At 35.3% G+C, this 26811-nt stretch overlaps 1 protein-coding gene across 2 annotated transcripts in view; it reads right to left on the bottom strand.

The window, feature by feature from the left end:
* Nucleotides 1-265: 265 nt before the first annotated feature.
* The window catches only part of ACADM (acyl-CoA dehydrogenase medium chain), a 31576-nt gene continuing 5030 nt past the window's right edge, over nt 266-26811 (bottom strand). For both annotated transcript variants that reach the window (XM_055339211.1, XM_055339210.1), the window contains exons 2-12: nt 26684-26771; nt 24174-24271; nt 23984-24053; nt 23114-23214; nt 22131-22211; nt 14507-14637; nt 12334-12442; nt 7321-7461; nt 6606-6701; nt 2215-2463; nt 266-1264 (exon numbers count right to left, since the gene is read on the bottom strand). In XM_055339211.1, coding sequence (XP_055195186.1) covers nt 1193-1264; nt 2215-2463; nt 6606-6701; nt 7321-7461; nt 12334-12442; nt 14507-14637; nt 22131-22211; nt 23114-23214; nt 23984-24053; nt 24174-24271; nt 26684-26771 — 1236 coding nt within the window. In that variant the 3' untranslated portion in view covers nt 266-1192. The remainder of the gene's footprint in view (nt 1265-2214; nt 2464-6605; nt 6702-7320; nt 7462-12333; nt 12443-14506; nt 14638-22130; nt 22212-23113; nt 23215-23983; nt 24054-24173; nt 24272-26683; nt 26772-26811) is intronic.

Genomic DNA, 26811 nt, shown 5'->3' with positions numbered 1-26811 from the left:
CTAAGGGTGGGTCATGGGAATACCCAAATCTGTAGCCCAATTAGACAGAAATGTGGATAGACTGGGGACCCAGGACTTGTGACTGGTACCTGAAGTGAGTGTAGTCTGGCAGGACTGAGCCCTGAAGCTAACTATCTATTTGGAGTTTGCATCAGAATAGGACTGAATTATAGAAGACACCCAGTTGGTGTCAGCAACACCATGAAGCATAACATATTTTAGCAGTATCTGATGTTAACTATTACAAAGAAACATCAAATTCACAAACTTTCTTACATTATTTAATATTTATATCTTTTGAGATGCCCATAATACCATCTAGTGAAACATGAGCGGGTAACTTTATGCAGTTCAAAATCAGAACAGGACTTTTTTTCAACACAGTAAATAAATCAAGCATACATTATTACACAAAGTAATGAAACTTCCTGAGAGAATACAGATATATGAATAAGCACTCAACAATTTTGTTTCTTTCCATAATGTATGCATGTGAAATGAGATTGTATACAATAGACCAAAGCCTACCCAGGTACCAGGAATCATATACAAATATTTTAAGGCAAATTTTATGAACTTATTTCTAAATAAGGCAAGTGAAATGTAGATTCAGAATTAAAAGATTTTCAATAACTTCCGGTCATTGTATGGTGAGAATATGAACATTAAATTTTTTACTATTACAAAACTGAAAATGAATGCTTCCCAAATTGTAGCAAAATGAACTCCCCTAATATAATTCCACCAAGTCTAAAAAGACACTAATAAGTTATTTAATGGCATCCAAATCCTATAATGCTTTCTCAATGTAAATTTTGGAACATTCTGAATACTTTTATAAGCCCACTTTTCAAAAATGTCCTTGGAAAAATATTAAAATCCAAAGAACTTCTGTTACTTTAAGTAGTTAACATAAGAAAATAAATGTGCTTTTCTAGGTTAATACAAGTACAATAGTACTAAAGATAACACATAATTTTAATGAAACCAAATCTTTTTGAGAAAAAGTAAGTCATAAAGTCAAACAAAAGTGGAAAACTGATACTAGAATCAGCTGCATAGATTTAGTTTGAGTGCTTATTTTAAAATTTTACCAGAAAAAAATCTTAAAGCTCTTTCTCTTCTTCCAAGATTAAAACAGTAGATTGTGTTCTAATAATTCAGCATTAATCACATTTCTATAGCCACCTCTTTATTTTTTATACCTGCCAATGTGTTCACGGGCTATAATAAGTCTTTGAATTTGTGCCGTTCCTTCATAAATCTGCAAGAGAAAAGGATACATATAGGTGAAATATCTTTAGTACATAAATACTTTGATTACTAAATATTTTGGACAGTACTATAAACTCCATTGCAATAACAAATTGAATCAAACCACATATGGGGTCGGTAATCTATAGAGATTACAAAACCTGGTTTTGTGAAGCCCATGAAAACATATTCTCTAAAGATTAAATTATAAAATGTCATTTACCAAAATTTTGGGGGAGTCTTAAAAACATCCCTAGTAGCCAGCCCTTACTTCCAGTTTAAACCTCTAACCCTAGCAATTTGTTATATATAGTTTTCTCAGATGAACTTCTATCAAACGATTAATGATTAATACCACTTTATCACTGTCTCTTCATGTTGTTTTACTCCCAAATATGCTTTCAGTTAATTCAATAGTTGTCAAGCAAGAATAAAAATAATTTATCTTAAATGATACACATACTTTCAGGAGAGCAAAGGGTGGATTACGATTAGCTAGGATGTTAAGACTCAAAGATGGGTGATCCAGACACATATGTACATGTCTGTGCCATTTACTTTTAGCCTGTTCTCTCTTAAGGCATATACTTAAAGGTAACATTCTTCAGTGTTAATTAGTTTTAAAAACTTCAGTTTACAGCCATCTATGATAGTTTATTATTTTTAAAAAAGATTTTATTTATTTAAGAGTATGTTAGTGGGAGGGGCAAAGGGAGAGGGAGAAAGAGAATCCAAATGTGGGGCTCGATCCCACGACCATGATCTGAGCTGAAATCAAGAGTCAGACACTTTTTTTAATTAATTTTTTTTAAGAGTCAGACACTTAACTGACTGACCCACCCAGGTGCCCCTATGATAGTTTATTATTTTTAATGGCATAAAATCCCTAAATAATCAGAAATTTGTCATCCATGAGTATTCGTTTACCTAAAAAACAACAAAAATCATTTTTAACCTTACCTGATAGATTTTAGCATCTCTCATTAGTTTTTCTACAGGATATTCTGTATTAAATCCATTGCCTCCAAAAACCTGCACAGCATCAGTAGCTAACTGATTTGCAATATCTGCAGCATATGCCTTTGCTATAGAGGCAAAGTAGGTGTTTCGGCGACCAGCATCAACTTCCCAAGCTGCTCTCTGGTAACTCATTCTAGCTAGTTCAATTTTAATTGCCATTTCAGCCAGCAAAAATGATATTCCTTGGTGCTAGAATTAAAAAGGAAAAAATTTAAGGGTATCTATCCAGTAAGTTTTTCTCCTGGAACTTTTTTTTTTTTTTTAACTTTAAAACTAATTCTGACTTAAAAAGTTATACTCTGCTTCCTCCAATGTTAACATATTACATAACAATAGTATAATGATCAAGAATAGGACATTACCACAGTATTACCAACTAAACCATAAACTTTATTCAAATTTGGCCAAGTTTTCAACTAATGTCCTTTTTCTGTTCAAAGATCCCATCCAAGATTTCAACTGTTACTGAAATAGCAGGCTGTTAGGATTCCTCAGTTTCTCCTTATCTGTCATGACCTCGACACTTCTGAAGAATAGGAAGTGGTTATTTTTTTTGTAGAATGTCCCTCAAGTTGGATTTGTTGGATGCTTTCTCTGAGCCGGAATGAAGTTAAGCATTTTTGGCAAACATATCATAAAAATTTTATGTATCCTCCTGGGTATCTGCTGGGACCTTTCTTTTTTTTAAAAAATGTATGTACATATGTATGTATTTTAAAGTAAACTTTATACCCAATGTGGGGCTTGAACTCACAACCTCAAGATTAAGAGTCACATTCTCTACTAAGTCAGCCAGATGCTCCTGTGAGGACTATTTAAATAAAAGATGCTTCTTACCCTCCCTTTAGAAGTTCATCATCCAAGAGGAGACATAAGACAAACACTTCAATAAAAGACAGTAAGTCTTCTATCAGTTGTATGGCCAAAATGTTATATGATAGAAATATGTTTGCCATCCATTGCTAAGTGAAAAATTCAAATATATAGTGTGGTTATAGCTTTGGAAAAATTTATGCATAGAAAAAAATAATACAGAGCAAAATGGTCCCTGTAATTATTTCTAGACAATGGTATTATGTAGTAGTTTTATTACTTAATTTTGCTTATACTGTATCATAAATTATTCTACAATGAACATGGAATGGAACATATGCTTTTTAAAATAATACACATTGAAAGAAAGCCTATAGGCATTCAGAAACAAGAATACTAAAATTATTAAAAAGATGATTTATTGTGGGCAACATCAAAATGGGTTTTGAGGGATCCCTGGGTGGCGCAGCGGTTTGGAGCCTGCCTTTGGCCCAGGGCGCGATCCTGGAGACCCGGGATCTAATCCCACATCGGGCTCCCGGTGCATGGAGCCTGCTTCTCCCTCTGCCTGTGTCTCTGCCTTTCTCTCTCTCTCTGTGTGTGACTATCATAAATAAATAATAAATAAATAAATAAATAAATAAATAAATAAATAAATAATAAATAAAAATTTAAAAAAATGGGTTTTGAAGACTAAGAGGTTATAAAAATCACAAAACTTATGACTATGTACAAACTAATATGTATCAAAGGTCACATAAAACAAAAAACTGAGCTGTTCAATTTCATATACTTACCGTAGAGACGGTAAAACACACTCTACTTTAGAATGACAAGTTGCTTGAGATTAGCATGGTAATTGAGTCTTAAGGAGAGGCAATTATTAACCAATATAATTAATCCCTATATGGAGCAAGGAGAGTAATATCCTCCCGTATTTCTACCTGCCTGATTATGCCCATTATTTTAAGCCAATGATTTTTTCAAGTTGTTTTTAGTTTTCACTCTATTTTTTGAATAGGTAATAGAACCACCAGTCTGAAGCTCAAACTTTCCTCCTTCTTCTATCATCCCTGCCCTCCCCAATGCCATTTAATTCCCCCTTAATTCCTGGAGGTAACCAAGTTAACTGTTTTTCATCTTCTCAGAGATGTTGTATATACAGATAAGCAAATACATTTACAGTCTTTCCCTTTTTTACATATATGGTGGCCTACTACGTTGCTGGTTCTCATTTTGCTTTGCTTATCAATAAATCTGATGCTTTCTATAGTGGTTCCGTATAAAGGAACTTCTTTATACTTTTTTTATAGCTGTAAAATATTCCACTGTATGGATGATCAACATTTTGGTTGTTTCTACATTTGGTTGTTTCTACACAATGCTGAAACAAGCTATAGATAGGTCATATTGCACATATGGGAGTAAACCAGAAAGATACATATGAAATACCAGTATAGAATAACCACTGCATACTGGCCCTTTTTCTGATACGTCATTGCAAATATCTTCTCCCATTCTGTAGGCTGCCTTTTAGTTTTGTTGACTGTTTCCTTTACTGTGCGGAAGAAGCTTTTTATCTTGATGAAGCCCCAATAGTTCATTTTTGCTTTTGTTTCCCTTGCCTTCACAGATGTGTCTTGCAAGAAGTTGCTGTGGCCAGCAATTGTACTACTTGGTATTTACCCCAATGATACAGATGTAGTGGAATGACAGGACACCTGCACCCGAATGTTCATAGCAGCAATGTCCAATAGCCAAACTGTTGGCATTTGTGGAAGGAGCCACGATGTCCTTTGACAGATGAACGGATAAAGAACATGTGGTATATATACACAATGGAATATTACTCAGCATCAGAAAAGATGAATACCTAACATTTACATCAACATGGATAGAACTCGAGGGTATTACGCTGAGTGAAATAAGTCAGTTGGAGAAAGACCATTATCATATAGTTTTAATATGTGAAATATAAGAAATAGTGAAAGGGACTATAAGGGAAGGGGGAGAACTAAGTGGTGAAAAATTAGAGAGGAAGATAAACCATAAGGGACTCTTAATTCTGGGAAACAAATAAAGGGTTGTAGAAGGGGAGGTGGGTGGGTAGATGGGGTACCTAGATGATGGGCATTCAGGAGGACACATGACAAGATGAGCACTGGGTGTTATACTATATGCCGGCAAATTGAATTTAAATAAAGCATTAAAAAAAAAAAAAAGAATAACCACTGCAGTGTGGGCCAAAAGATAGGTACTTTTGATATATATATTTCCAAAATGTGGTTCGTAAGTTATATTGAATTATAGTCCCACTGGTAATAAACAGAAGCACTTATATCACCACAGCTTGGGCAACCTGGTATAAGATGCCTATGCTTCTCTTGTGAGATTTTGATGAAAAAAAATCCCAATGTGTCTCATTTAGTTTCTTTTTAGCCCATGCTTTGAGAAATCCTGTTCTAACATAGCTCAGAATCCTGTAATGTCTCTGGCCCACCCATGACAGTTTCTCCTTTTGGTTTCTGTCTATAGGTCTCATTTAGGGACTTAATCTTTCTTACACTGCTCTATAGTATTTCTCAATATTTGTCTTAAGATTTGTATCCTGTTTCCAAAGTAAAGTTATAAGATTCCTGAGTACAGAGGCTATGCCAAACTTCTTTTCTATTCCTGGAAATAGCACATGCAGTGGGTAAAAAGACAGACTCTAAGTGACTACCTGGGTTCAAATCTTGGTTCCATTACGTATTAGGTAGACCTAATGTTTTACATGCAATAAATATAAATAAATCTCCACAGTACTGTGAAGATTAAATGAGTTAACACACGTAAAACCCTGAGAGCAGTGTCTGGAACAGAGAAAGCATCCGATTATTAGTATTTTAAAATAGTAGGTAGGTGTTCAGTTACTATTTGTTGAATGGATGCAAGAGTTCACAGTGGAAACGTATTTAAGTGCCAGGAGTATAAGGGTTACCAAAACAGGAATTCACAGCCTGTACGGTGCTTACATTCAAATGGGACAGTAAGGAGAGACAAGAACCAAACACATACATGATGTAATGCTGAGCGGTGTTAGAAACTATGGAAAAAAACCCAAGTGGGATTAGTATATAGAATGTTGGAGGTGTTATTTTACATTGAGTGACTAAGGGAGATTCATTAGTGAAATGAATGAGGAAGTGGCTATTGTGGGGGCAGGGGAGAAAAGGTAAAAACAGCAAAAGGCCAGTGTGGCTGACAGAAGTCCGCAGTAGACTCTGGATTTTAGGGATGCCTGGGGGGCTCAGTGATTGTGCGTCTCCCTTCGGCCCAGGGCGTGATCCTTGAGTCTCGGGATCAAGTCCTGCATCGGGCCCCCTGCATGGAGCCTGCTTCTCCCTCTGCCTGTGTCTCTGCCTCTCTCTCTGTGTGTCTCTCATGAATATATAAAAAAAATCTTTATAAAAAAAAAAAAGACTCTGGATTATAGTCTGAGTGTGATTTGACCATAACAAGTACAGTCTTAAAATTACCTCTACAAGCAGCTTTCCAAAAGTCTTCCTCTCCAGGGCGTATTTGGTAGCTTCATCCAAAGCTCTCTGTCCTAGTCCCACAGCACCAGCTGCGACCTAGTATTTTAACATTTTACAAAGCGTAAGTTCATGCTGTTTTTAAAACACAGTACAATGACTATTTGCCTAAAATTCTAAGTTAAGGATTATACAAAGAGAAGGAATTTGTTGCCAATTCCTTCAGGCAACAAAAGAAGGGGTGGGGGAGAACAAACATTTAAATTTATATTTTTTATGAATTAAAGGCATTTGTGAGGCACTGGATCATAGCCTAGAGAGTAGACACTTCTTCCGTTTAACAAGGGAAAGCTTCTTAGGGGAAATATTCCTAATGAGTAAAGGAAGAGGAAATGAGCACATATCAGCAGGAATGATTAAGTATGGACTGCCTCTCTGTAAATCTAGCAGTGACTACAGTAATTTTTGTATTTGCTAAAATAATTTCTGTAACAGTCAGCAAGCCAGTTGAAGAATTCTAAAAAATAAAGAAAAATGACAGTATCTCTCCATCTTTAATAAAAGAAGTAGATATTAAAAAGGAAATACACACACACACACACATGCAAAAAGAAAGAAACACATACCAAATATTCCATGTCAAAATAAAAATAAAACTACTCAATGTAATAAAATAAAAAAATCCTATAAGGACTGTCAAGTCACTGATATTACTTACTGGAGGTCTGGTTTTGTCAAAAGCTCCCATGGCAATTTTGAAACCAGCTCCCTCACCAATTAAAACATTTTCTTTAGGCACTTTCACATCCTCAAAGACAATTCCTCTTGTATCTGAACATCGCTGACCCATATTTAGTTCCTAATAAGGAAAACAATATATGTTAAGGAACACGTTTTGAGCTAAGATGAGGTTTTGCTTTAACTGTTTTAGGATTTTTTGCAATTACCTAAAACGGGTTGACAATCAATGGCTTCTAATGCCCGTTTTGTAAAAAGAAAATTTTATTAGAATAGAGTCAATACCTATTTGTTTATGTATCATCTATGGCAATTTTCTTGTTACAATAGCAGAATATTAGTTATGGGACAGTAACTTTGTGGCCCTCAAAACCTGAAAATATTTATAATCTGGATCTTTAGGAAAAAGGTTGGTCAAATCCTAGTTTAAAACAATGTTTCACAAACTCTGAATCCAAAACTAGTCTAATGGTCTACATGTACGTAATACACTACGACAAATTTCATGTCTGAAGACTACCTTTTTTACTATGAATGTCAGCTTAATGGAGCTAGCAAAGTAATGTACCAACTCTTTCTTAAATTTCAGCACCCCCAAATTTCCTTGTGCCCCATTTAATTCCCTTTACTCCCAACCTGAAGCAACCAATGATCTAACTTCTGCCCGTGTAATTTTTCCTTTTCTAGAATGTCATGTAAGTAGAATGACAACAGTAAGTGCCTTCTATGTCTAACTTTTCACTTAGCAGAGTGCTTTTGCGATCTACCTATGTTGCTGCCACTCAGTAATTTATTTCTTTTATTGCTGAGGAGTATTTCACTATGTGAGTGCACCATATATCCACTATTTATTCACCATTGATAGACATTCCTCTTTCACTCCAGTTTTTAGCAATTCTATAAAGTCACTATAAACATTTGTGCATACCCCTTTGTTTTTCATTTCTCTTGGATAAGTATCTAGGAGTGCTGGGTATGTGGTTAAGTGCATATTTAATTTTATAAGGAATTGCCAAAGTAGTTATATTCCTTCAACTTTTTATTTTGAAAAATTTCAAACCAACAGAAGAGCTGTAAGAGTAATATAACAAATACCTACATATGCTTTACTTCAATTCACCAATTATCATTTTGTCACATTTGTGAGTGTAACTATTAGTGCTATTTGCTGAATTATTTGAGAGGAAGTTGCAGATACAGTGACTCTTCTTAAGGAAAACAATTTTAATCTCTTTTAATGAACTGTGAGAAGCAGAGGAAATGGGAACACAGAGCTGTAAGCAAACTCTTTAATTTGTTTAGTTTAATATTAATAGTCTGCTTCTAGGCTCGAAGAAATGGTAGCAATAGAATATATAGTTTTACCAAGAAAGAAACCAACACGTCTTTTTTTGGTCTGTAAGTCAATAAATTCTAGTGCCTTAGACCCTCACTCAATATAATGAGAAAACACTGTTTACAAAAATGCTTTACTCTAACCTGTTTCCCAGACCCACCCCAAACACTAGAACATTTTTTTAAAGATTTATTTTAAAAAGTGAGCTTGTGCTTGTATGAGCAGGGAGAGGGAGAGAGAGAATCCCCAGCAGACTCCCCACTGAGCTTGGAGCTGGTGGGACTCAATCCACAATCCTGAGATCATGACCTGAGATGAAACCAAGAGTCTGACGCTCAACTGACTGAGGCACCCAGACACCCTTCAAGCTCTAAATTACTGTAAACAAAAATATTTCCCGTACTCCTGTCAAGCCAGATGACTTCTAAAACACAAAACACTTTTAATATCAAAATTTCACAAATTTGTCAAACGCTCATATATTTCAAATACAGATTCAAAAAAGTTTAAATATATACAATATAATTATCTGTCTCTCTCAGTAGAAAGTAAGCTCCCCAAGGGCAGGAATTTTTGTCTGTTTTGATCCATATGGTATCCCCAATACCAGAATAGTACCTAGTGTATGGGATGAATTCAATAATAAATATTTATTGAATCAGAAATATTTTTTAAGTGAGAAATTGAGAAAAAAGAGACTAGAAATACCATGATAAAATCACAAATGGGTTTACTACTGAAAAAAGTATAAGCTTTTAGGTCCTTCATATTTTCTAGAAATGGCCATAAATTTGGCCCTAAGTTTTCTAGCAACCATCCCTAAAAAGGAAATATGAATAAATATAAATGAAAGCAAACCAGGGCACTCAGTGGCTCAGTAGTTGAGCGTCTGCCTCAGGCTGAGGTCGTGATCCCCAGGGTCCTGGGATCTAGTCCCACATCGGGCTCCCTATGGGAAGCCTGCTTCTCCCTCTATCTCTATGTCTCTCATGAATAAATAAATAAAATCTTTAAAAGTAAATAAAAAAAAATTTGCTTGGAAGAAGTATATCCATTCTTACAACTTATATATTTCTTATATATAACAACCTTACTAGAATTTCACTGGTTAAGTAGTCTACCTTTAATATCTACTCTTAAAAGAGAATATAGAAAAATAGGGTCAGAAACTATATTGGGTAAGTCCCTAGGACACTTTAGTAGTGATCTCAACTCTCCCTATATGTATATAACACTGCGTAACTAATCTACTTGGATCTCAGTTTAACATTCAGTAAACACACTGAAATAATGTGTACATCTTCCACCTTTAATACTCCATAACCTAAAAGGCAAGTAACCCCGCTTACATACTCTAGTAAATGCTTCCATTTTCAAGAGGCTTGAGTAAAACAGATTCTGATGGCTTTTAATAAAATAGGATCATATGAATCACATGACTGGTTTATTTTTTTTTAATATTTTATTTACTTATTCATGAGAAACACAGAGAGAAGGCAGAGGCAGAGGCAGAGGGAGAAGCAGGCTCCTCATAGGAAGCCTGATGTGGGACTCAATCCCAGAATCCCGGGATCATGCCCTGGGCCAAAGGCAGATGCTCAACCATTGAGCCACCCAGGTGTCCCACATGACTGGTTTAGAAGTTTGCATACAATTGTCAATTCATTTTTTTTTAATCTTTTTTTTAAGATTTTTTTTAATTTATTCATAGAAATACAGAGAGAGAATGAGAGGCAGAGACACAGGCAGAGGGAGAAGCAGGCTCCATGCAGAGAGCCTGACGTGGGACTCAATCCAGGGTCTCCAGGATCACACCCTGGGCTGCAGGCGGCGCTAAACGGCTGCGCCACCAGGGCTGCCCACATTGGTCAATTCAAATTAGCATTTCTAGGTCAGGTTATGCCACCCTTAGTCTAGTTATCTACATCTCACCAGATAATCTGTCTCATTCCCCATCTGGGAGGAAGAAAATATAGTCATAGCCTTCAGTAACTCTTAAGAAACTTCCCTATTTCTTTCCCTTCATTTTTCTTTTTTAAAGATTTTTATTAATTTATTCATGAGAGCCACAGAGAGAGAGAAGCAGATACACAGGCAGAAGGAGAAACAAGCCCATGCAGGGAGCCCGATGTGGGACTCAATCCCGGGTCTCCAGAATCAGGCCCTGAGCCTGAAGGCAGACACCCAACCGCGGAGCCACCAGGTGTCCCATCTCCTTTTCCTTCAGTATAGATATCATTGGTCATTAATAGGTATTTTTAAAAATTCATTCTGCAAATAAGAGTTTTACAGTTGTAAAATCGAGTCTCCTCTTCCTATTCTCAGTTATAATCTTAATCCTATTTCCTTTGCTCTCACTAGAACGACTTCATTTCCTTCTTTGATTTAAATTTTAAACTCTTCTCTTTAGTCTACTTTAAATACTACTGCTAAATTATCTCCACAAATTCAAATTACAACTATTCTCAAATTTGTTACCTTTTCTTATTTAAATAAAATTTCTCACCTTCCCACATTCAAGGCACTTTACCATTTCCATACTTTCCTCAGGCACAGATTTTTCTCTTAGCTTTGTTATCGGATCTGGGGTATTATTTTAATCAGTACAAAGGGCATAATGCCAGTTATCCTACCTGAAAGGCTACTGTGAGGAAGGAAAAAGAGTGGAAAAGTCTTCTGAAATATCTAAAACTCTATTATTGGGGAGGCCACATAAATGACAGTTTCATTGATTTCTGCTTCATTATCCCTCAATTCAAATCAGCATTTCCAGGTCAAGTTACGCCACCCTTAGTCTATTAACAGGTGTTATTAGCATTCTTTACAGTCTGGTACCATGAATGAACAACCCCTTTTTCAAATAATGAATCAGAAAGATTATTCTCAATAAAATCTTCAACTTAAAAAACAGACTATTTCACTGATAACATCAAAACATAGCTCTATTTTTAGGGACAGGTTATAGAGGTGATGGGGATTAAGGTATGCACTTGTCCTTGGGACGCCTGGGTCGCTCCAGGCATGATCCTGGGGTTCCGGGATCCAGTCCCACACCGGGCTCCCTGCATGGAGCATGCTTCTCCCTCTGCCTTTGTCTCTGCCTCTCTCTCTCTGTGTGTTTCTCATGAATAAACAAAATCTAAAAAAAAAAAAAAAAAAAGGAATGCACTTTTCCTGATGAGCACATGAGCAGAGTGATGTGTGGAAGTACTGCATCACCGTATTGTACACCTGAAACTAAAAACACTGTATGTTAACTGGAATTAAAATAAAAACTTAAAAAAGAAAAAAAAAGTTTTATTTTTATACTTACTACAAAGAAAATGTTTTTTCTTTCTTTTTTTTTTTTTTAATTATTTATTTTTATTGTTTTAATTTATGATAGGCACACAGTGAGTGAGAGAGAGAGAGAGAGAGAGAGAGAGGCAGAGACACAGGCAGAGGGAGAAGCAGGCTCCATGCACCGGGAGCCCGACGTGGGACTCGATCCCGGGTCCCCAGGATCGCACCCTGGGCGGAAGGCAGGCGCTAAACCGCTGCGCCACCCAGGGATCCCCAGAAAATGTTTTTTCAATAACAGAAACAGGAACAGTAATTTTGAAATGTGTACTTAAAATAGTTTTTGAGGCCTTAATCACTGATAAACATACACTTTACCTTTCTTCCAATCTGCACTCCTGGGGTATCTGCTTCCACAATAAATCCAGTGAAGGCTTTACCAGCAGGAGCCTTTGGATCAGGATCAGAACGAGCCAATAAGAAATACCTAATATATATATATGATATAGACATGATGACAAAGATAATGACATCAAAAGGTAAAACATGGTGATGGCTATCCCATTTTGCAGGCGAGGAAATGAAGGATCGGAGAGGCTCAAGAGCTTGCCCAAGTCGCATACTTAGGATATGGCGGAGCTAGTGTTTTAGCCCAGGTCAACTTCTTAACTTATAGGGTCTTTAACTGCTGGTTAGTAGTAGTTGTTAAGTAAACATTCCTCGCATCAAGATTACACAACATAAAAGGAAAGGATGTGCCATTGGAAATGATGCTTGTTCTTTCCCAAAACTAACTGGATTCTTTAAGGGATAAGTTATCTGAAAAAGGACAACAAATAGGGCTGCCTGTGAAAGGAATAATGTATGAGACAAAGGCCCCTATATTCTACCTACTGTCCTCTTTTTGCAGTAAAATTAGTGTTTTTTTGTTATAGCTAGATTATTATGAATACTTGCTAGGTTTTCACTCCAGAATTTTTCCCAGAGAGATTTTTAAATGAAACATGAGATACGCAAAAACATCTAAATGGAACCCATGTTCTAAGTAGCCCGATACAGGAGTTTTTAAAAATTCCTTAAGCAACTTATTTTCTATGCTTAACACTAATAAATTATCATTCACTCTATAATCTTACTTGGCAATAGTAAAAAAAAATAGTAAAAACTGTTTTCTAGTTTTACTTTGCCTAATTTGTCTTACTACATGTGGAGTTATACTTAATGAGTTCTTAAAATTATGAAAACTCCTAATTGCACTGTTCGATTTCTCTCAACTTGTTAAATTTTAATAGTTCCTTCATTTTTCTTACTTTCTGATATTATTACTTAAAGATATGATCTAGCCCTCTTTAATACTAGACAGTCATAAAGGGGTTGCTAGGTACGTTTAAAATATACAATTTGCAGGTAGGCTCAATCTCAGAAATAATACTTTACTTGCCAGAAGAACTGCACTGCAGAGCACACAAATGGATATGGAATCAGAATTTTTGCAGACAATGAAAGATAGCCCATGCAGTTCATCATCCAATCACCAGTCCTTATATGATGAGTACATATATTATTTTCCTGACAACTTAACACACGTTGGACAGCACTGTCGTTGGAAAGCTTAACCTTATGCTGAACTATAGTCTACATTTTTCTAACTTTGACCTGTTAATTCTGAACTGGCTTCCTGATGCAAAGGTAGAAGCCTGCTCTTCTGTGTGACATTTCAAAACTTTCAAAATTCTTCCAAAATAACCAAACTTAATTCCTTTATTCTTCACAGGCCTCCAGACTCTTTCTAATGAAGGATACTTACTTGTTTCTGAATTTATTCCATTTTGTCAATGCATGTCTTAGAACTATTACCATTCTTCCTCCATTTGTGCTATTATCATTTCAGCAAGAAATTACAGTAGCTTCTTAAAGACAGTATGTCACCCGGTTGATTCCTGCTGAATCTACAGGTATCCCTTTTACTTTCTCCATCTTTTTTTCTTCAAATGATGGTATATATGGATTCTTCAACATTTTACATTCATGCAGGTTATTTTATGGTCCTTTGTCAAACTTCATGTCATTATTTTGGGATTTATATCTAATGGTTTGGACCTTTAGATTTTACTAAAGTAATATTCTTTTTTCTAAAAGATAATCTGAGTTTTAAGACTGTCTTGGCTTATTGTTTAGACTCAGAGCAGTGTACTATACCAATAGTTTTCCTTTTTCCTCAATCTTTGGAGAACAGTTCTAAGCAGGTGCTGGTCTGAGGATATAGACAGCAGAGACAGTGAGCCAAGTAGTGGAGCTCTGGCTTTCCTAATCACATTCAACCACAGCAAGTGTTTTTGTTCTATTTTCTTTTACAAATTAGACTTCTGAAGATTCAGTCTGAAGAAATAATTCAGAGCTTAATAAGTTTCTAAAAATAACTATTTATGATCTCTCATGCACATTCCAGTTCCATGAATAGAACTTACCTTAAGCCTGGTGCTTTAACAAAGGAGAGAAGGAGATGAAAAAATTAACAAGCACGACAACAGAGATGTTTTAAACAACATACCAATTAGCTTTTCCTCCATTGGTTATCCACATCTTCTGACCATTAATAATATACTCATCTCCTTTCTTTTCCGCTTTGGTCTTTATACCAGCTACATCAGAGCCAGCTCCAGGTTCTGTTACACAGTAAGCCTTAAATATATGGAAACAATACAAATAATTTAAATTTTATTACTAAATCATGAATGTTTAGAACCAGGAATGTGTTTTATTTTTTAAGCCAGTATTTTAAATATTTTTAAATATCTAAAAATAAAATGTTCTCAGAGAATCAAATAAACTGCTTAAATGTAGAAACATTAAATATATATAACTAGATGTAGGGGGGGGCACTTGGGTGGCTCAGTCAGTTAAGTGTCTGCCTTTGGCACAGACCATGATCCTGGGGTCCAGCCTCACATCCTCGTTGGGCTTTCCTGCTCACTGGGGAATCTGTTTCTCCCTCTCCCTCTGCCTCCTCCTCACTGCTCATGCTCTTTCTCAAATAAATAAAATCTTAAAAATAAATAAATAAAACTAGATGTAGGATATGAATAAACCACAGCAATTAAAATGTCAGCTATCTTCAACTAAGTAAAAATCATTCATAAGTTTATTTAGTATCTACTATGTACCAGGTTATGAACCAGCAGATGGAAAAAAAGCTAAAAGACATCCTATCTTCAAGAATTCCACAACAGTGGAGATGAATACTAACTATACTGTAATTATATATCTAAGTACTAAGGTCCTACACAATGATCTTGCAAAACTAGTTTAGCTTTAGGGTGTCAGGAAAAGCTTCCTGAAGGTGATGATCAAATCAAATCAAGTCTCAAAAAGGAAAAGGAATTCTTTGGGGATAAAGAAGGAATGTGTATTCCAGGCAGAGTAACATTTGCAAATGATACTGATATAAATGTAAGGTTACATAGCAGTTGTAATTCCAAAGCAGCAGAGCTCCATAACGTGTAAATTGTATGCAAGGAAGGGATAGATAAGAAATGAGTCTGGAAAGAAAGGGAGGAAATAAATGACAAATAACTCTTTTTTAAAAATTAAATTATTTTTTTGAGAGAGAGCCTTCTTTTTTTTTTTTTTTTAATTAAATTATTTTTGAGAGGGAGCCCAAGCACAAAAATGAGGGAGGGGGCAGCGGGAAAAAATCTTAAGCAGGCTCCATGCTGAGCTGAGCTGGACACAGGGCTCGATTTCACAACCCTGAGATCATGACCTGAGCCAAAATCAAGAGTCAGAGGCTTAGCCAACTCAGCCACTCAGGCACCCCACAAAAGAACTCTTTATATCATGCTAAGAAGTTAAAATTTTATGTAGTAGAAAGTGGGGAGCTTCTTAAAGCTCTTAAACAGAGTAGTGACAAGATGTAAGCAGTGATGTATAAAGGGGGTGGTGGAAGGCAAAAGGTAGTTCATTCAAGTTTAATGAGTGACAGGTACTAATTGATAAAAAAAAAAAAAAAAAGCCTTAAAGATACAAGTTCCTTGTCCTTAAGGTACTCATAGTCCAAGGAAGAGATAAATCCTAACAGTTAATTTTAATTCAAAGTAGTAAGGGTACATAGATACATTAGAAATGATTACTTGGGCCTGTAGGTAGGTGAGAGGTGATGAGTGGTGAAGACAGAAAAGAAGAGGAATAAGTAAAACTCATTGGAAAAGATAAATTTTGGATAAAGAGAGGCAAGCAGATCTAAGGCACAGAAGAATGCAACAACTGTTGTATAGGAGAAACTACTAGCAGTTCCGTACTGGAATGTAAAGTGTGAAACAGCTCATCTCATGGTTTTGAGTTGGGCATGGAGCCTACTTAAAAAAAAAAAAAAAAGTTGGGGCACCTGTCTGGCTCAACCAGTTGAGCCTGCAACTCTTGATCCTGAGGTCTTGAGTTCAAGTTCCATGTTGAGCATGGAGCCTACTAAAAAAAAAAAATAATAAAAGTGTGAAATTGAAAGCCATGGAAAGAGGCTAAAAAGGCAAGAAAAGACCTAGTGATGGAGGCTGATGTGTATGCCATGCTGAGAGAGTATACTTTTATGTACTCAACAAAAATACACTAACACTTTCTATTGTGCCATGGAACCTCTTTAATGAATCAAATACTTGGGTTTCAGGGGACTCCAGAATACCCTAGAGCACACAGGTGAGGAGTATATGTATGTTTCTGGGCAAGTCAGATTCTAATATGGTTCACAAACTAAAAAACTATATAAGACATTACTGCTATTAATGAAATAGAATCACTGAATGTTTCTGTAAATACAGCAGAGTGATAGTTACACATTTACATTTTAGATAGTTTATTATTATGAAACTTTTATATAACAGGTGGATTTAAGGGGGATTACAAAAGACTGGAGTTAGGGACACAGATTAGGAGGCTTTGCAATAATAGTACAGGCAGGAAATAAAGAAAGCTTAAACTAAGACAGCTTAAACTAAGGATCAAAAACGGAATTGAGAACTGTGGTGTGAAATCCATAGTACATGAAGACTAAACAGGATCTTGGGGAGCTAGAGAGGATGTTACGATGACTCAATTTTTTTATTTTAGGCAACTTCCAATTAGGGATAACCTAGAAAAGTTCGAGTTCTAAAGAGTGGAGAGAAAATAATTTGGTTTGCAACACATTTAGTTTAAGCTATTTAAGTCTAAAGAAAACATGTCTAATAGGCAAGTGCATAGAGAAGGGTAAAGCTAAAGGGAGAAGTCAGGGCTAAAATGGGAGTTAAAAGACTACCCAATGAATATACTAAACCTTAATGCCAGATGAGAAAAAAGTTACGTCATTTAAGTCAAGAGTAAGCTTTATATAATAAGTGCATAGTGGTAACGCTATAAGCTATGTTTACAAACGTATAGAATCTAAAATAAGAGTGATGGAACTCTTACTCTATACGCATCGGTTCATGCTGGGGTACCAGACTGAGCTCTGTATTTCAGAGTGTGGTTACTCAGGTTATGGGACTTTACTGTATGAAGAAAAATGAAAAAAGTTGGGGATAAATAGTTTAGAAAAGATAAGATCCACATGATAGCTATATTCAAATATTTCAAGGGCTATATAGCCAAGGGAGAGAATTTGAAATGATAGAACTACAGTGAAATCATTGAAACTTTTATTGAGTACCTACTATGGTAAGAAATGGCAAAGTTATAAAAGAAATGTCAGAACCTTTTTCTTCAGGGCCATGTAATCTAACAGAGCTTTCTAATGGTCAGAGATGTTCCCAAATGGAGCTACTTGAGGAGGGTGTGACTCTCAAGCATGAAAACATGAGTTAAATGGCCTTCTGACAGGGGTGTTATAGAGGCGATTCAGGTGTCACATGAGTTAACTAGATTACTCTTTCTACTGATTTAAAGATATTTTTAGCATTATAACAACAAAAAAAGGGCATTGTACAAATGAACTGTCTAGAAAAGATAACTGTAAAATTTTATTTTAACCACCTCAGGGAATTTTCTTTTCTAAAATATGCTATTAGACATTTCCTACTTTATAATTAGGTGAAGTTTTTGTTTTAATTTTTTTTAAAGATTTTTTTTTTTTTACTGACAGAGAGAGAAAGAGTGTGCACAAGCAGGGGGAGCAGGAGAGAAAGAGAGAAGTAGCCTCCGCTGAGCAGGGAGCCCAATGTGGGGCTCAATCCCAGGACTCTGGGATCATGACCCAACCTGAAGGCAGAGGCTTAATCAACTGAGCCACTCGGGTGCCCCCTAAGCAAAGTTTTTAGAGCTGTTTCTATACAAGATGCCTTATCACAGATAGTTTCTCAGTTGGTCTTGTCTTCTTGTTTGTTTCCTAGTAATTAAAATTAGCATTATAAATGCTCTTTCAGCAGAAACCTTTTTTGCTTCCACTGCAGCTTGTTTTCTTCTTTATCACACCATACGTATTATATACAGTACTACTGTCGTTCATGTGTTTCTCCCTTATGCAGTATCAGAGCTTCCTGAGGGGAGGAATGAGACATAGTCCATTTGGTATCCCTAGTGCCTATCAGTGTTTAGGAAAACAATCAATGTTTCTGGCATTTGTCATCTTCGGTATTCTAACTAGTTTGACTTACAATATCTAAATGTTTCCATGCAAACTAGAAAATCAAGTAAATTAGTAACATTTTAATGCATAATCACTTATTTATGAATAATTTACTTATTTACATACCTCTATGCATAGTAAGTTAATACTTTGTGGGTGAGGATCTGAGAGTCTATCAGATTGTTAACTTCTTGTAAGAAGGATCTCAGTTTTATTCATTATTTTATTCCCTGGTACACAGTATTCAAATATTTGAAATAATGAGCATAGTATATACTAGTGATAATACTACCACTTTACATTTGTATAGTTTGTAAAGAAGCTCTCCATTATGTTCTAGAAAAAAAATTTTTTTGCCCTTATATCTAAAGTGATGTGAGGTAGTTTATATAATACATGTTGTTTAAAAAATCAGGGTTAGGGATGCCTGGGTGGCTCAGTGGTTGAGCATCTGCCTTTGGTTCAGGGAATGATCCCGGAGTCCCAGGATTGAGTCCCACATCAGGATCCCTGCATGAAGCCTGTTTCTCCCTCTGCCTGTGTCTCTGCATCTCTCTCTCTCTCTCTCTCTGTGTCTCTCATGAATAAATAAATAAAAATCTTTAAAAAAAAATTAGGGTGAAGTGAAAATAAAGATAAAACCAGAAAAAAAATATACAACACATGCTTTGAGGTTCAAATAATTAATACTGGACTGTAAAACTGGCTCTATGCTTTCAACTTATGCCTTCAACTTACCAAAACAAAAAAATAATAGTTATAAGTACAACTTATAGGTGTGAAGTGCCTATAAACTCAAGTCTGGTATATAACAGGTAGCTCACATACTGAATGAATGAATAACAGTTAAAGAGAAACAAAGTTTCTCCTGGTCATTAGGTAGGAGAGAAATTTGTTGGTGAAGAGGACACTATGTGATGATATTCTTTAGAAAAAAATAAGCATTTTGCTTTACCTTTACTATATCCCTGTTAGCTATTATACTCCCTATTTTCAGAAGAGCTTTTAAAGGTAAGTGACTATGAGATCACACTGCTATCATATGGCTGAGCCAAGACTTAAAGCTAGGATCAGTGTTGTTTCAGTTAATTCCAGCTACCTTGTAGCTCCACTGGAAAGGCATTGTTTATGATAAGAGTTTTCTTCATCATTATTAGCCTTTTTACAGAGACTTTTTTTTTTAAGATTTTATTTATTTATTTATTCATGAGAGACAGAGAGAGAGAGAGACAGACACAGGCAGAGGGAGGAGCAGGCTCCATGCATGGAGACCGATGTGGGACTCGATCCCGGGTCTCCAGGATCAGGCCTGGCAGCACTAAACCGCTGAGCACTAAACCGCTGAGCAGCACTAAACCGCTGAGCCACCAGGGCTGCCCAGACTTCTGGGTTTTAAGACCATGTTTAGACAAATAGTTTACTAAAGTCTTGCCCATAACAAGCTTGCCCAAACACTCTAATGCTTGTTCCTAACTGTCTGACACTGCATATATTTTAAGTATATATTTAAAAGATTTAGTTCAATTTTTAAAAAAGACATATGATTTCTAATGTGTTATTTTAATATTTTATATAATATATACACAAAAACATAATTAGTTTTGATTTTTGGAAACTTTTCTTGTATTACATAGTATTAAAAAATAATTACAGTGCCCTTATTTATCTCTGTACTCACTTCCTCAGCATACCTGAGGATGTATATCCAGAGTGTATCTGCATGATCAGGCAAGAGATTACATCTTACAAATATGCAATGACAGTGTGTCTGTACTGCAAAGTTAAATCTAACACCTTCTTTCTTTTTAAGATCAAGATCTGAGCTGAGATCAAGAGTGGGACACTTAACCAACTGGGACAGTCAGGCGCCCCAAATCCGAAACCTTGTATCAACTTTTCACAATAATTTTTACCATGAGATTATTTTTAAAAGCAAAAACCTAAGGAATTTAAGTATATAACAATAGATAATAGTGAAATAATTTATAGCATAGTATGTCCATTAGATAACATATTATGTAATATGATAAAATTTATTTTTTTAATATTGCAGTATTTAAAAAGGTGTGTAAGAAAATGGTTATGTTACAAAAGATATAAAACTGCATATATAATATGACTCTGTTAAAACACATTTATATGTATTAAAAAATCTGACAGTGTGGTTCATGCCCACCTAAGGTCACACACATACAAAAACCTGACAGCAAATGTAGTAAAACAGTTAGTAAAATCAGTTAACTTCATATCTGAGGGATTATATAGATGTTTTTACAATCAGAAAAATTAAAAATATTATTTTTTTAAAGTTTAAATAAAACATTATATGTAGTATGATTTTATAAGTATTTATTGGAGTTAAGTAACTAAAACTATAAATTAATCAAGACAAATATATCTATTGAATGTTTTCATTTTCATCCCTGACTTCATATTTTGGGTACATTTACTATTATGCACTAGAAGGGGGAAAATATATAGTAAACCTTTATTAATTCACAAGTTAGAATAACTTAGGGACTACAGTAAATTTATTTTCATATATACTGAAGGTACTGATAACACAAAACAGTCAAAAATGTTTAAAATACTTGAACTATTTTAAAAGACTTTTATCTTAGAAATACATACTTCTAAGCAATAATTATAAATATTCTTAAGGTAGGTTCTCCTAAGAATCTCTAAGCTTTTTTAGCCTATTTCCAGTATTATACAAGCTACAGGAAAACAATCTAAATGTGTCACATAATTCTTAGACAATATTGAGAATTAACCTACTAAACTAATTTGTTGAAAAGTGACCATTAACAAATCTATATAAATGTTTTTATTAAGCAGTTTGCCTAAAATTTCAGTACCTGAAATAAGAAATGTTATCTTTAACTATTACCTTCTACTTTTGCAGACCAATTTTCACAATTAGCTCAAAACTAACACTTTACTATATTTTGGTATCACAATCACACCCCAAATTGAAATCTGTTCAACTCATAAACAAAAGAAGTCAAAGTCCTTATGTAAAAACACTTTGAGAACATGTGTTTGTATATGTTATAATTATCTTTTTTCCTTTTTTAAGTAGGTTCCATGCCCAACATGGGACTTAAACTCACGACCCTGAGATCAAGAGTCACATGCTCTACTGACTGCCAGGTAGGAGCCCATATAAATATTTTTTTTAAATCCAATTTAAACTTTTGTTGAGTAGTGCTCAGGAAATTAAATAAATTCTATAAATATTCTTCCCAAGTCATTCAGTCATTCAACAAATAACTTTTCAGTCACATTAATTTCTTATTAGTTCAAAAGACTAGTAGTTCAAAGACTATTGTCATACATTCAATCTGAACTTCCTGACACAATCACGCAGTTCCTGAACTGCAGAGTGCTCCATTAAGCAGATATTTCTTTCCTGGAAATAAGCTAGGAGATTATTAACACACTTGTCTGGTAACCCAGAAACATCATCATACCTAAATATACTGCTAACTTTTGTCTTAATATGTTACAGCCCAGTGTACACATTTGTATTGGAAAGGAGAAATAGCATCCTTTTTTCCAAGCAGCAGCCGCACATACTCACACACATCAATGGCTCCTCGGTCAGCCTCCCCAAATACTTCTTTTGTTGTTGATCATTTCCAGCAATAATTAGAGGCATTTGCTACCAAAAAGAAAAGCGACATTGAAAAAAAGCAAGATATGTTTATTAGGTATGTAAATTCAGAGATACTATAATTCAAAACAAGAGAACTACTCCCCCCACTCCCAAAGGCTAAGTCCAAAGAACTGGCCTTTATTCTTCCTTTAAGAGAGCTAAAACCATGAGGAAATAAATCTGTGAACCCAGTATTTTCAAAAATTAAGTTATATAGGACTATTTGGTAATATAATATGTAAAAATCCACTGCAGTAATATGCACTAAAAATTAAATTTAGCATAAATGATGTGGTATATATGATCAAACCTCTTAAGAACTGCTCACTAAATTCAGCATTGCCAGCAGTGGCAGCAAGCCATCCCGATCCTTCTTTCCTGAATGCTAGTTTTTGGCCTTGCCTATACCTAAGAAATGCCACTAAAGCAGCAGCCAAAGTATAGTGTCCCTACAAGGCTAGCTAGAACTCCAATTACTGGAGACAACAGGGCAAGAATGATCAACTCAGGCAGTAAGAAGAGCTCTAGGCTTCAATGCAGAATCTCGTGTTTTTTCTTTTTTTGTATCTATCTACTTACCCACTTACTTTTTAAGATTTTATTTATTTACTTGACAGAGAGAGAGAGAGAGAGAGAGAGAGTGTGTTCACAAGCACAAGCAGGGGGAGTGGGAGAGGAAGAAGCAGGCTGCCCACTGAGCAGGGAGCCTGATGGACTCAATCCCAGGACTTCGGAATCATGACCTGAGCTGAGGGCAGACACTTAGCCAACTGTAACACCCAGGCCACCCCCTCTTTATTCCTTTTAAAGAAAATTGTATTGCACCAACTTAACCTAACCTACTATCCCATTAACAGCTCAGTTAACTATTAATTTTCTAATAACTATTTATTTTCTAAAAGACTTACCCCCAAAGAATTTGCTTCAATAGCTGTCTGAACCCCTGTGCAGCCATAAGCCAATTCTTCAGTAATTAAACAAGCATCAAAAGTTCCAAGTCCAAGACCTCCTATAGTACCAAAATATTTTAAGATCCATTATAATATATAGTATTTCTTGTCAGAAATAAAGGTGAACTATTTTAACTAATAAGAAACTAAAAAAGTGTTCTGGTTAGCACAGTAACAAATTATACTTCTCTAAAATAAGTTTTAAATATTTCAAAAATGTTTTTTTTTAAATTTTATTTATTTATTCATGAACGACAAAGAGAAAGAAAGGCAGAGACACAGGCAGAGGGAGAACCAGGCTCCATACAGGGAGCCCGACATGGGACTCAATCCTGGAACTCCAGGATCACGCCCTGAGCCGAAGGCAGACACTCAACCACTGAGCCATCCAGGCGTCCTTCAAAAACATTTCTATTTGTAATCTGGACCTGTCTTCCTGTTTCAACCTGATATTGTAAAAATTTGATTCAACTGTGCTAAAACTTTGACTTTTTCACCTGAAGAAGTGACAATGTCACAGAAAAAAAAGTCTTAATAAAATGCAAAATCAAAGGTAGAATCAAAATGTAACAAACTGACTAAAGAGAAATTACCAATGTCTAAGATGAAGTTAAGGTTGAAACCAGTTAAAATGAAAAATGCGTCTAAGCGTTAATACAATGTTTCTAAAAGTAGGCAACTACTGAAGTCTGAACAGGAAAATAAAAGTAGAGGCCCTAAATCCTAAGTGAAATATAAATGGTAGCCAATATTTGAAAGAATGAGTACAGTCTTACCATTTTCCCTGTTCATGCTCATTCTAGGATTAAAAATGTCATGAAAGCTTACCACAACTCTCTGGAATGTGTGTATTCATTAAACCAAGTTCCCATGCTCTTTTAATTAGGGGGACAGGGTACTAAAAGAAAAAGGTAAAAACAAAAAAACAAACAAATTATATTAAAATCTACATAGCTCGATTATATAATCTTATAAAAAATGTAAAAAACTTTTTCTCCTTTAATATGCATACACCTACCTCGCCAGTTTTATCATATTCTGCAGCAACGGGGATTATTTCTTCCCTGGCAAATTTACGAGCAGTAGCTTGAAACTCTTTTTGCTGTTCAGTGAACTCTAAGAGAAAGTCATTTAGAAAACATTAAAACAAGACAATGAGCTGAAGATGAAGAGTAAAGTCCCATGAACTCAATATGTGAAAATTTATAATGGAGTCTTTAACTCTTGATTAACCAGAAAGTCCACGAAGTGTACTTTCTGCAAAGTGCAAAGACTGCAACACACTTTTGGACTAGCAAGATTCCACTGTACAAATATAAGTAAACCCATGTCAATACAAGTACAAGAAGGAGGTAGGGAAGATTTCTTGCTTTTACAAGTGAGTAATAGATATAAACTTGTTTTTCTCTTCCAACTGATGAGAGTAAAAAAATCTTGTTTTTACTTGTTACTAGTTCCTATACAGATTTATCAAATGTTTACTAATACTGAAATGAAACTAATACATAAGACATTCCCTGACCTCAAGAATCAGTCTAACTAGGGAGATGAGACATGCTTAATGACCATAAACCAATAAAACCTGCTCCAAAATATCATGTAAGAATACCAATACAATTACACTCTTCCTTTGAACTCAGATTTAAAGGGTATAAATTAATACTTTAAGGTTATATATTAGCACAAAGCAACTGGTAAAAGTGGTGGGAGGGTTTCTCAAAAGTTAACAATAACATAAAACTAATTCAATTACATAAAATATGAGGTTCTGTCGTTATAACACTAATGAAATGAATATGCTGGCTCCTGAGGAGAGGAGCTGATCGCTTGGATTTTTTCAAATCCACACTACCGCAAGGTTTAAATGTGGTTGTGTACAACGTCCAAGGATATGTAAGATTTTAAAAGAGATAAAGGCTGGGCAGCCCGGGTGGCTCAGCAGTTTAGCGCCGCCTTCAGCACAGGGCCTGATACTGGAGACACGGGATCGAGTCCTACAACAGGCTCCCTGCATGGAGCCTGCCTTTCTCTCTCTTTCTGTCTCTCTCTCTCTCTAATAAATAAATAAAATCTTTAAAAAAAAAAAAAAGAGAGAGAGACATAGGGTATTCTGGGCAAGAAAAATAAGAGCAAAAGCAAAGACACAAGAATGAGCAAGCATATTGATGACTATAATAATTATTTGTATGGGGATGTAAGAAAATGTAAAAGACATGAGAATTTTGGTTTTGAATCAAACAGCCTAAAATCCAATCTCCCATTTTATTGATAAGGAAACAAGAGCCCAGAATGAGGAAATGATAGTCTTAAAATGAATTAACATTGTATAAGAGCCATATACAACTGCTCAGAGATATTACTTCTAGTCCTTTTAAGCTTTACAACCTCCCTCCTAAACACTTTTATCTAGATCATCTTGCTACTCAGCAAACTAGCACAGATTTCTCCTGCTGGCTTTTTTTTTTTTTTTTTTTTTTTTAAGATTTGATTTATTCATGAGAGACACAGCGGGAGAAGCAGACTTCCTGTAGGGAGCCTGTTATAGGACTCCATCCCAGGACCCCGGGATCAGGGACGCAGCCAAAGGTTGAGCCAAAGACGCTCAACCACTGAGCCACCCAGGTGTCCCTCTCCTGCTGGTTTCTTACTATTATGAATCTGTATGTGGGCAAACCGAAACTAAATAGCAACTGTACCTAACCTATATTAATAAGAGAAAATCCAATGCCCCAAACTGCTATCCTTATATGGCCTAAAACTATTCATTTAATTCTCTTTAAAAAACTGTAAGGAAACTAACAATCTTAAAAAATAAAATAAAAAACAAAAATGATAACCTGTTATTTGTATCTGGGTATGAGTTAATTATCTGAGCTCCCTTGTAACTATTTTCTGAGACCAAGAAACCAGAGAAAATGGATTTTTAACTAAAGGAAAGGTAATAATTTTGAAGCAAGAAGCATTTTAGGAGGCAAGGATGCTAAAAATAGGAATTACTATTATTATTATTATATTTTTGCTCAGGATCTTCATTTTAGAGACCAAAGGGGAAGGGAGATCTTATTCCTTTTCCTTCCAATACCACATGACTCCCCAATCCCAAAACGTTAAACTATTCAATAGCATCAAAACTGCAGTTCAGATATATCAGGGCCCAAATAGGCTTTGGCTTATTAGCAGGTACCTAGCACTGTGTACCTAAGTGTTCAAAACATGTTTTTTACACTCAAATTTCTAACTTGAAGACTGTACCTAATTGTACATTTGTTATCTATTTAGGGCTACATACTTAGAAAAAAAGGCACAGGTATTTATGTTTGCTGCTAACACAGATCTCCACGTAGGATATTATACCGGAAAAAAAAAAAAAAAAAGAGATCAAGAAAATTGTGTATGACTGAACAATCTGTGGATGGTAACTGGTTCTAATCATTGACAGATTACTAAGACGATTTACAAATACATTCCAGATAGATATATATATATATCAAATATGTTTAAAGTCAAAAGACAGAACAAAACACATACCAAAATTAAATCCCAATCTTGGTTCATGCTTTAGGGCAGGTTTTGTATGTTGCAGTCTCCAGTCAAAACGAGAAAGGCTTTTCAGGACCTGTAAGGGACAATTTTACAAAAATAAATTTGACAAATTA

This window comes from Nyctereutes procyonoides, unplaced genomic scaffold, assembly GCF_905146905.1.
Source record: "Nyctereutes procyonoides isolate TBG_1078 unplaced genomic scaffold, NYPRO_anot_genome, whole genome shotgun sequence".
Classification (NCBI taxonomy): domain Eukaryota; kingdom Metazoa; phylum Chordata; class Mammalia; order Carnivora; family Canidae; genus Nyctereutes; species Nyctereutes procyonoides.
Note: the sequence above shows the minus strand (reverse complement) of the source record. Positions and strands in the feature narration are given on the sequence as shown.